The sequence below is a fragment of the Rana temporaria genome, chromosome 1 (assembly GCF_905171775.1).
Source record: "Rana temporaria chromosome 1, aRanTem1.1, whole genome shotgun sequence".
NCBI lineage: Eukaryota > Metazoa > Chordata > Amphibia > Anura > Ranidae > Rana > Rana temporaria.
The window spans coordinates 345,499,141-345,511,468 of NC_053489.1; the positions used below are offsets into that span (position 1 = coordinate 345,499,141).

A 12,328-nucleotide genomic window follows, 5' to 3' on the forward strand; every position below is an offset into this window, starting at 1 on the left:
ATGAATTGCTATACTGGTGACAGATGTGAAATGCAATACCTAGAGCTATGCGAACCTACTTTTAGTTGCGTTCAAGAAGGTCTTGATGGGCACCAAAACTCCATCTGCAAATATCAGCTTTTAGGTCCAAAATATGAGCTCTGACCCACCCACTAAAACCTCCTTCAATACCAGAGCCAGATTTACTGCTCTGTAGGCTCAAGATTTGCATAATGGGCACCCTGAGCTTTAAGGCTCCTAGGCAGCTCTAAGCATCTACATTTGACTTCTGTTGCCAGCTTAGAAGATTTAAAACCAACACTGGGTACATTTTACCATGCAAAGGTAGCAAAAAACAAGGAACATTAGCCATTTGTTTTTTAAAAGAAAACCTGTCACAAGATAAATCCAGGGCTGCAAATACCAACTTTCTATAAATTGCTACCTGGTTCTTATGCTGACCCACTGACATCAATATATTTTATGTCATCGACAAAGGACAAGCAAACAAATCAGAAAACTGCTGTCAAAGTGGTTCTGAAGTCTAAACATTTTATAACCTTTGCATTCCCTACATTAAGACAAAAAATACATTATAGCCCTCTCACCCCTATTATACTTACCTGAGTTCTAACTGGATCCAGCGCTTTGCCCTTTGTAGTGGCTCTGTCCTCTCTGCTCTCTGGTTCTATGGACCCAGGCAGCATGGCTCAGGATCGAGCCCACACAAAATGCCCCATCGCAAGTGTCTTGCTAAAGGAGCACTCACAGAAGAGGAGGAGCCAGGCATGCCAGCGGGGGACCTGAGAAAATGAGGTTCGGGGCCACTCTGTGCAATTCCATTCCACAGAGCAGGTAGGTATAAGCCCGCAAAAAAAATAAATATGACTTTACAATCACTTTAACTTCTTATATGCATACTGACGAAAGTGGGTCACTTTAAAAGTCAGGCAATAAGCATTTTCAGAAGGAGAGTTTTGGCAGCCTTCAGGTTATTCTTATTTCAGGTTTTATCAAAGTGCAGTGTATGCCAGCAACATTTTCAACATCAGTGCCTTAATCATCCTTCATCTTAAACAAATTAAACAGTTTTGGGTGGGGCTCTCCATTAAGTAAAAAATAATGAAGCTTGTTAAACACTTTACAAATTTATATGCCCGTAAATAAAGCTGGTCACTTAAACATTTTCAAATGGTAAAATAATATAGAAAGCTTAAAATAGAATAAATAATTTTATAAAGTTATTTTCTTTTAAACCCCCACTGATCCATGTTAAATTTATCATATATTCTGTCAGAGTTTTTCTATTTCAATAAGAACTATATTAAACAAAACCTGGCTATCTCTGGTCTTGCTGTTGCAGGATACAACAAAGACATATAATTATTCTTTTTGCAGACATTACACAGTGAAAAAAGTTCTTCCAACCCTGTTCACTGAAAACACAAAAGTCTCCACCTTCAAAATATGCTGCAGACACAATAGACCGAGTGTGGCTCATGAGAACAGCACAGATGTGTCACATCAAATCCGACAAAATAAAAAAGTGCTTCCTTGCCCATTCTCAAAATGTAACATTTAAATTTTAAGCTCCAGGCGCAACTCTACATTGTACCTCACAGAGGCTTCCTTTACTCCTTTATACCTCCTTCATGTATTCTATCTGTAGAACGTTAGCCTTAGCAGTGCAACACGTTTATTGTTCTTGCTCCCCACATATAAGGGAAAAGACTAAATTGCATGGAAACTGTCATGATAAAAAAAAAAAAGGCTTTTTTGCCGAGGTTGTTAACACACTGTCAAAGGCAGAGTTGTACAGTGTATAGATAGATCATGCCTATTTGTTAACACAATACTCTTATGTAGTCAAGATAAATAGGGATAGACACCATAAGCTAGCCTGAAGCTGAACAGAATAGAGTGTTTACTGTCAGCAGCAAACAGATTAGTGTAGCACCATATCATATTCAAGTGATCGATTAGCTGATCAAGGATAATATCATCTCAGTTCATCTTCTTTCCTTTCATGGTCCAACTTAACCTTTTTTTTTTACTGCAGTAGAGACCTGGAATTTTAGTGTGCACAATTAATGCATCTTAGGTTTACACTATTCAGAACAAAGTGACCAATTTAAGGCGTGTGCACACAACCGTTTTCCATATACGAGTTCAAATTTTGGCCACATGTGGACTGGTTTTCCATCCACTCAGAGGCAAGTGTTGTTTGTGATGACCTTTGCTAATAAAGATCAACCAACGATATAGAAGAAAAGAATCTTCTAGAAGAATGGAAAACTTCTATTGGGCAACGTCCCAAAGTTGTTAGAAATGTTCCTGAAAGAACCAAACTGCCTTAATGACCATTTTTACAGTAATACAAAAAACTAAAATCTGCATTATAACAGAAGTGGTGCTTTGCAGTCATTTGAGGAATGGTCAAATAAAGGATCTTTCATTGACCTAAAATAAAGATCCATTTCAGCCACACAAAAAGAGAGAAAGCCACTGACGGAATAAATCAGTATCGATTTTTGGGCCAGATATTCTCAAAGGTTTATGCTGTACCTTGAGCCCTTAGGAGTGTTTGCCATTTCTCAAGAATCCAGATCAACCCTTTTTTGCTCTGGGATCCCAGGGAGAGTATCAATTTACTAGAATACATTCCCATATAGGATGCAACCAAAAGCAGATGTGCACAAATCTCACTACTCCACCATGCTCATATGTCCAGCCATAACGAGCAAAAACAAGTTGTAAAAGATGAGCTTAGCACCAAGAATAATTAAGATGGCAAAACTTCCAACAGTGATCATACGGTAAAAAGAGAATGTAGAAATAATGGCCTGAAACAAATATTTCTGTGACCAAACTGTTATAATTCACAACCGAAAGATTAGTAGTAACCTTGTCTGCACCCTTTATGACCTCCATGCAAGAAAACAAAAATATAAATGTAAATGGGTTGTGTTGCCATTGCAGCAAAAAGGCCAAAAGAGCACCATGGCACATAACCATAAGAAAGTATAACCCCTGGGCACACTGCATACTAGGCATCTCTGCTCATTTGCCAAACAGAATCTCATCTCCAGAAGTCCTCCCTATCGATGAACTCTGAATCCCATCTATCCTTCCTTTTAACGTGTTGATATTTTGGCTCAGAGTACGGTCCTGGGCTATAAGCCTAAACAGACTGTTTATTTTTAACCTACAAAATAAACTTGAAAAGTGGGCTTTAATTGTAAATGATTTATAAAACCTTTTCACAATTAAAAAGCAACCTAAGGTAATTTGGTGTCAATCTTTTTTTCTTATCTATTAGATATATAGATATATATTTATTTATATATATATGAAGATTAACACATCTCAAAAAACCAACTGGGATGTAGTTTGCAGCAAATACATGAACATCCATGAAAAGTGTTGGAGATTTGTAAAAGTCATGCTGGTACTGCCTTGAGTTGTGAAAAATTATCTCTTGTAGAAAAAGTAGAAATATTCTCCTGTCAGGGACTCTGGTAACTGTTGTGTAAGTGAAGAGGTTCTCCTGTGAGAGCGCTACAATCTTCTGGCTTGAGTCCACTGGTTCAGGTCACGCTGTGAGCAATGTGGTGCACTATGGTGGTGCCCACCGTGATAGTCTCTGCAAAAACTCTGTCCAGAGAGGACACTTAAGTTCTGTTACAGCAAGTCCATTTTCGGTCTGTAATGCAGGAGGAGTGGTGCTTTCTGGAATCAAAGTAAAAAAGTTAAATACAGATTGATGACCATCAGACGTTAAAACACGTATATGATTATTTTTTTGGGTTAAAATAACAGTATATTTTTAGTCAAGGTACACTAACCTACACTACGCAGTGAAATTTTAGAAGGCTAACTGCACAGGCAAGGGCAGTGTTGGGAAAGTTTTTGGCTATAGAATAAAAAACAAAACCACAGATTTGAGCAGGCCAAAGCCGTCTTGCTTAGAAAATAAACAGCTGGGGTGGCAGGTTTCTAGTATGGGTTAGCTTTGGGACCCAGTGGTCTAATGTCCATTCCTTGTATTCTTTAGCCCAAACAAGTCTCTTCTGCTTGTTTGCCTTTCTTTAGCAGTGGTTTCCTAGCAGATATTCTACCATGAAGGCCTGATTCACACAGTCTCCTCTTAACAGTTCTAGAGATGTGTTTGCTGCGAAAGGTGGCTACTTTGAAGAACCTAGAATATGAAATATATTTTCAGTTGTTGTGTATAATTCCAAATGTGTTAATTCATAGTTTTGATGCCTTCAGTGTGACTCTACAATTTTCAAAGTCGTGAAAATAAAGAAAACTCTTTGAATGAGAAGGTGTGTCCAAACTTTTGGTCTGTACTGTATATATATATATATATATATATATATATATATATATATATTATACACATACACACATACACACACACACACACACACACACACACACATACACTTTCTATAATAATACTGTTGCTTAGTCTGGTACTTACTAGGGTTTAAAAGTAAACTTGTCACAATTCTGGGCAATTCGAACTGAGCAAATTAACTTTCTGTAAAAAGCTCTCTTTCCATACCTCAGCCTCTCAACATAACGGAGAGAGTGTGTGTGTGTGTGTGTGTAGATTTAGATAGATATACACACACACACACACACACCATTATTATTACTTCACTCACGCTATAGTTAAACTTTATAAAAGACCCTGTCAACAACTTTGCAGGGGGGAAAAATAGTCAGAAAATGCTTACTTGCAAAGTTTTTCCATTCTAGAACTAGTTTTTATATTCAGTAATAAAAGGACCTTTAAACTTGCTAGAAAAAGCGACTGGTCAATTTATTAGAAAAAGAACTAGAAGGGGGGGGGGGGGGGGGGGACCATAAATGCGCATTTTTTGTGGACGATCTCCCGTTTGTTCATCACGTCCCCCCATACCTCCATACCAAATCTTCTGTCCCTATTAGACTGATTCGGTAAAATTTCTGGCCTATTAGTTAATCAGGACAAATCAGAGGCATTGAATGTAAACTTGTCAACCTCAACACTAGAGAGCATTAAATCTCAATTCCCTTTTAAATGGCAACAGTCGTCCCTTCCTTATTTGGGCATTAAATTGACCTCCGATGTGTCCACGCTGTATAAGACTAACTACCCGCCCTTATTCGCCCGCCTAATTAAAGACGTGAAGACATGGTCCGATGTAAGCCTGTCCTGGTTGGGCAGAATCGCATCAGTTAAGATGACCGTTCTTCCACGGCTACTGTATTACTTCCGGGCTCTGCCGATCCAAGTCACCGCCGCTGACATACGCCGCTTTCAATTCAACATTTTCCAATACATCTGGGATCCGAAAGGTCCTAGAATAGCTCGAACTATGTTGTACGCACCCAGAGAAAAGGGGGGTTTGGGAGTGCCCGAGTTTCGTAAGTATTACATGGCAGCACAGCTGACTCAACTACTCCAAATGCACAGCCGTCAATATTGCCCTGAGTGGGTCTCACTGGAGGCTCAGGCATGTGCTCCATTAATAGACCTTGTCCTTTGGACATCCCCTAAGCACCGCAAAGCGATTTTGAGTCCAGCACTCTCTCATTCCCTCAATGTTTGGGAAATGGGATGTAGAAGATGGGCTCTAAGGTCCGCACACGGTCCAGTGGCCCCACTTTTCGCCAATCCCGTTTCCCCCGAGCAGACTTCCCGACAGATTTAGCTGGTGGGTTAACAAGGGACTATTACGGATTGGCGATTATCTCGACCACAGAGGAATACGCCCATCATCATACTACACAGGCAGCTTGGAGATGCCTTCCTTGAAAAGCTATCACCTACAGCAAATTCAGCATTTTCTTCATTCTTTAGAGATCAATAGGTCCGACTTGACAACGCGCACCACCTTCCAAAGTAGGTGTATGCAGGACTCCGTTCTCCGAGGGGGGAATCTCTGTGCTCTATAAACAGTTGGCCGCACCTCTCACTAGGCTCCCATATCAAGTGGCATGGGAGAGGGACCTGAACATTAGCCCTGAGGCAGGGGATTGGTGTAGGTGGAGTACGAGGATCCACAAATGCATCCTCAATGTGGCCCTGATAGAGGCGGGTTACAAGGTACAAGCCAGATGGTACCTGGTACCAGAACGCCTTTCCAAAATGTACCCTGGTGCCTCGGCCTTCTGCTTCAGGGGTTGTGGACAGGTGGGTACACCACTCCATGTGTGGTGGACATGCCCCAAAGTGCGCCGTTTCTGGATCAGGGTCCACGCGCTTATTCTTTCGATCACAAAATATATCATCAAAGACGCCTCAGTCGCCCTCCTAAACAAACCAGTGGACAATATCCCCAGACACACTCAGACTTTGATATTTTACATATTTTTAGCTGCTAAAATAGCTATTGCTTCAGCTTGGAAAAGCCCCACTGTAGACTTAAAGCGGGGGTTCACCCTAAAAAAATAAAATCTTTATCTACCATCCATTCCAGCATACTAGCGTCAGCTACAGTATGCTTTTTTTTTTTTTTTTTGCGCTGTACTTACCGTTTAATCGTCCAGTTTTGTTTCAGACTCCGGCGGGGAAATAGGCGTTCCTATGAAGAGGGGAACATGATTGACGTCCGGCTATGGCGCATCACGCATTCCGAAAATAGCCGAAATAGGACTCGGATATATACGGTGCCTGCGCAGTCAGCTCCTAGTCTGTGCGCAGGCGCCGCATAGCGCCGCGCAGAGCAGAGTCCTACTCCGGCTATTTTCGGGAAACGCGTGACGCGCCATAGCTGGACGTCAATCATGTTCCCCTCTTCATAGGAACGCCTACTCCCTGCGGGAGTAAGAAACTAAACTAAAGGATTAAACTGTAAGTACATCGCAAAAAAAAAAAAAAAAAGGCATACTGTAGCTGACGCTAGTATGCTGGATGGGATGGTACATAGTTGTTTTTTTAGGGAGAACCTCCGCTTTAACATTGTTGAAACGTAAATTAAATTGGATCATGTTAAATGAGAAAATAGTGAGCATTTTAAAATTACAAACAACCCCTTTTCGAAAAAGCTTGGTCTCCCTGGCTCACTTACCTACAGGCCCCTGAGACAAAGATTTTTTTTCAGGTGATTGATCGAAGATTCCCGGATGGACACACCTTTCTCTCTTCTTCTACTTCTATTGCCTTGCTCTTGAGAAATTTCTGAATCCCCCCCCCCCCTTTTTTTAGGTTAACCTGGACCTCTTCTGTAATGTTGTTGACTATAGGTTCCCCTACTGGGGGCAACTAGGTTTAATAAGTATTTTACTTGTTATGATTTTAAGTTGCCCAGATTCTCTCGCTGTGAGGTTACTCGAACTGGAATCCTACGCAATGACCTAGTTATTCTAACTATCTGAAACATGTGTTGCCTATTGGAATGTCTTTACTATTGAATACAGATAGATTCCTAAGGTACTCCAATATTTCGATATTGGTCACTGATTGGCCTCCAACATTAGATATATTATGCAGCAGGGCCGCAATTCAGTACCTACCACGAGAGTTGGGTCCATATTTGTTTTTTATTTAGCATAGCATTCATTTGTTGCATTGCTTCCATGCTTGGATGATTGTTCTTTTGTTAACCAGTATAATTCACTATTTTTACTCTACTAATGTTTTATTTTATCTTTTCTTTATTTTTTTTATTTTTATTTACGACTTAAGTGCAGAGCATGCGAGGATTGTTCCATGAGGTACAACATTTACATAAAAAGATTTTTTATAACAATAGATGAAAATCTTGTACATGAAAAAAAAAACAGCAAGCTGATTTGTAAACACTACCATGTATTGGCATACAATATTCATATAATGATGCATTACATTTTTTTAACCACTTCGCTTCCACGCTATAGACAAAAGACATCTACAGCACGGCGCTCAATTGCCGGGAGGGCGTCCCTGGACGTCCTCCTGTTTACTAGTTTCCTGCATGCCGCCGCACTCTTTTTGTTTATAGCGCAAAAAATAAAAACCGCAGAGGTGATCAAATGCCACAAAAAAAAAAAGCTCTATTTGTGGTAAAGAAAGGACTTTCATTTTGTTTGGGAGCCACGTCGCATGACCACGCAATTGTCATTCAAGGCGTGACAGTGCTGAAAGCTGAAAATTGGCCTGGGAAGGAAGGGGGTGAAAATACCCTGTTTTGAGGGAACTTTTGAACATACTATAGGAAGCATTTTTTTTGATTTGCAGATTTTTCAATGGGCATCTGCTCTTTTAAAAGTGAGGGTTGTCATGAAACGCGTTGAGCTTAAGGATGTACCTATCACTATTTTGCTAAAGATTTGGAACAGTGGGATTTGTATATGTATCATTATATGAATATTATGTTGATTGTAGGCCCTTACACAGTAGAATTTACATTCATGTAAAATGTACCTCATTTAAATTCCCATTGAAAATGTTTTTTTTTTTTTTTTATATGAAAATAAGGGATGAAGGCATGACATTCCAAGGCACCAGCACACATTATAATTTATATAGTCAATTTAGTAGCAAAGCCCCCTTATCTTTGTACACCATAGCCCTCTCCCCTTCTGGAAGAATCCAGTTACTTTCTGCAATGGGCTCAACTTCTCCACCCTTCCACTCACCATTCCACAAAATCTTTTACCTAGCAGCCAGGGAAGAAGCGAAGGGGAATATTATAGGGTGTCACTTGAGTAACGACTCAGAGTATGTTGGGGCTGCTGACATCACATTCAAGATGGTAGCAACCAGCTCTCAGGACTTCTGGATGTCTACACATGGAAGGCTTTGACAAAAGTTCATAAAATATTTTATAGGAACATATAATCCTATAGAAAAATTGTTGTTAAAATGGTTTAGCGACTATCCTGTTGGGAGGTTTGCAGAAACTTCACTCTGTAGAACAGCTCCCAGCAATAATTATATCCCATTCTTCCATGTGCATGATAGAGGGGGGTCTCCCACAATTTTTTTTTTATTCCTTCCAGTGGCAAAGTAATCATTCAAATGCAGAAGGAAAGAATACTTTCTCTGTATCATGTTACAGAGATCATTTACCCCTTGTTCACACCTACTCAGCTTTGACACCCTATACAAGTCTAGTAGGATATGAAGAGTATGTTTTTACACTTTTCCCCACTATTTTATATTTAATTCTAAACGTATTTACCTAGACAATCACAATATTGAGTGTTTCTTTAAAAAGTATATTCACAATACTGTGTGCTTCTACAACAAGTATATCATTATATATTAAATATCAACATGAAGTATAGATCAGAGCACAAACATCAGACATACCTTAAATCTCCATCTTGTAACAACAACAAATTTAAGCGTGTGATCCTTGCCCAGAATTTCTTCATTGCATAAAATGTCCAACTATAAAATATAAATACAAGGATTCAACTCACACGTTCCATATGAAAACCTGTCACTAATGAAATACAGACATACAGTGGTTGCCATGCACAAAAAAATGATAATTTTCTCTGAAATACCCTGGTGTGCATCATTGTAATCAATGCATTTTTATAGCACTTTTTGCTGTGAAAATGACAATGGTCCCAAAAATGTGTCAAAATTGTCCGATGTGTCCATCATAATGTCGCAGTCATGAAAAAAATCCCTGATCGCTGCCATTAGTAGTAAAAAAAAAAAAAAAAAAAAAATAATATTAAAAAAAATGCCATAAAACTATCCCCTATTTTGTAAACGCTATAAATTTTGCGCAAACCAATGGTTAAACGCTTATTGCGATTTTTTTTTTTTTTTACCAAAAATAGGTAGAAGAATATGTATCGTCCTAAACTGAGGAAAAACTTTTTTTTTTTTTATATATATCTTTTTTGGGGATATTTTTTATAGCAAAAAGTAAAAAATATTGAATTTTTTTTCAAAATTGTCGCTCTGTTTTTGTTTATAGCGCAAAAACGAAAAACCGCAGAGGTGATCAAATACTACCAAAAGAAAGCTCTATTTGTAGGAAAAAAAAGGACGTCAATTTTGTTTGGGAGCCACATCGCACAATTGTCAGTTAAAACGACGCAGTGTTGAATCGCAAAAAGGGGCAAGGTCCTTAACCTGCATATTGGTCCGGGTCTTAAGTGGTTAACATTTTGTTGCACAGCCTTTAGAGGCAATCATAACCAACGATTTGTATGGTTCTCAATGTGATTTCTGCACCTGACAGGTAGTTTGGGGTACTCTTCCTCAGTAAACTGCTGCAGCCATCTAAAGTCTGAAGGGGGCCTTCAACAGACTCCATGTTTCAGCTCTTTCCATAGATGTCCAATAAGATTCAGGAAAGGGGTCAAAGAAGGTCACGTTAAAACAGGCCAGGGTTTTGTTTCTTAGCCATTCTTAAGTGCTTTTAGCTGTGTTTTTTGGGTCATTACCCTGCTGGAGGACCTGTGACTGGGACAGAGTTTTCCCATCAATGGGCTAGTACGCTTTGCTCCAGAACCGCTTAATAAATTTAATTCATTGTACCCTTAACAAATTCAAGGCACCTCATGCCAGTCGCAGCACCAAAACATAAATTAACCTCCTCCATGTCTCCCAATAGGTAGACATTATTTTCTTTGAAATAAAAGTCAATGAACTTTAAGGGTATTCAAAAATTTGTTCATGACTGTATGTAGGCAGAAATTTCTGACTTTTCTTCAGAAAAAGCTAGTTGTGTGAATGATCCAGTAGATTTAATACGCTCTCAACCAATTAATTGGATTTCAGTTCATGGGGGATCAGCATCACATGTGGACATTACCCAGGGCAGTCGGCATGCAAATACAACAACCGTCTTAACCACTTAAGCCCCGGACCTTTAGGCAGCTAAATGCCCAGGCCCGGTTTTGCGATTCGGCACTGTGTCGCTTTAACTAACAATTGCGCGGTCGTGCGACGTGGCTCCCAAACAAAATTGGCGTCCTTTTTTACCCACAAATAGAGCTTTCTTTTGGTGGTATTTGATCACCTCTGCGGTTTTTATTTTTTGCGCTATAAACAAAAATAGAGCGACAATTTTGAAAAAAATGCAATAGTTTTTACTTTTTGCTATAATAAATATCCCCCAAAAACATATACAACATTTTTTTTCCCTCAGTTTAGGCCGATACGTATTCTTCTACCTACTTTTGGTAAAAAAAAAAAAAATCGCAAAAAGCGTTTATCGATTGGTTTGCGCAAAACTTATAGCGTTTACAAAAAATAGGGGATAGTTTTATTATTTTTTTTTTTGTTACTACCAATGGCGGCGATCAGCGATTTTTTTCGTGACTGCGACATTATGACGGACACTTCGGACAATTTTGACACATTTTTGGGACCATTGTCATTTTCACAGCAAAAAATGCATTTAAATTGCATTGTTTATTGTGAAAATGACAGTTGCAGTTTGGGAGTTAACCACAGGGGGCACTGAAGGAGTTCGGGTTCACCTAGTGTGTGTTTACAACTGTAGGGGGGTGTGGCTGTAGGTCTGACGTCATCGATCGAGTCTCCCTATAAAAAGGGATGACTCGATCGATGCAGCCGCCACAGTGAAGCATGGGGAAGCAGTGTTTACATACGGCTCTCCCCGTTCTTCAGCTCCGGGAAGCGGAGGGGGCGGCTAGAAACGAATAGCTGCGCCCTCGTCCCGGATCGCTCCCGCAGGTTTCCGACCGCCGCATGTACCGGGGGGGGGTCACGATCGGACCCCCGACCCGCGGAAAGGCAGGGACGTACATGTACGCCCATATGCCTGTACGTGCTATTCTGTGGACGTACATATACGTTCGGCGGGCGTTAACCGGTTAAATCAAGGTAGTTCAATATTTGCATAACTAAAGGCGGCCATACATAGATCGAAATTTGGTCAGATCAGAAGAGAGCTGGTTGTATACAAGTTAGTCTACTGAACAACCAGCGTGTAAAGTTTTTCCCAAACGATCAGTGCCTCCAGCTATAGCCAGCAACACTGATCAACGTGTTCAGATGGGAATGGGCGGAGAAAACAAGGCCCCCCACCGGCAGAACACAATAGTACAGCGGGAGTGATACCCCCAACCACATCGAATGTGGGGATTGGGGATATATATATATATATATATATATATATATATATATATATATATATATATATATATATATATATATATATATATATATCTGCCAAGAATAGTAGGTAGGGTACTGTGATGTTTTCAGGAAGCTACATACAGCAAGCTGATAAACCGGATAAGCTGGCGAGCAAACCAAACTAATGGCTCAGAACCTTCTTAATTGATGCACCTGCTGGCGCTGATCACAATCTCATAAGTGCATAAATATATAAAAACAAATAAAATGCTGCGCTATATTAAGATTATCAATGTGATA

At 39.8% G+C, this 12,328-nt stretch overlaps 1 protein-coding gene across 1 annotated transcript in view; it reads right to left on the reverse strand.

Annotated features, from left to right (window-relative positions):
- Positions 1 to 850: 850 nt before the first annotated feature.
- PCGF3 (polycomb group ring finger 3) overlaps positions 851 to 12,328 on the reverse strand; it is a 114,937-nt gene continuing 103,459 nt past the window's right edge. The window contains exons 8-9 of the mRNA XM_040361898.1: positions 9,269 to 9,349; positions 851 to 3,708 (exon numbers count right to left, since the gene is read on the reverse strand). Of these exons, the coding sequence (XP_040217832.1) occupies positions 3,661 to 3,708; positions 9,269 to 9,349 (129 nt within the window). The 3' untranslated portion in view covers positions 851 to 3,660. The remainder of the gene's footprint in view (positions 3,709 to 9,268; positions 9,350 to 12,328) is intronic.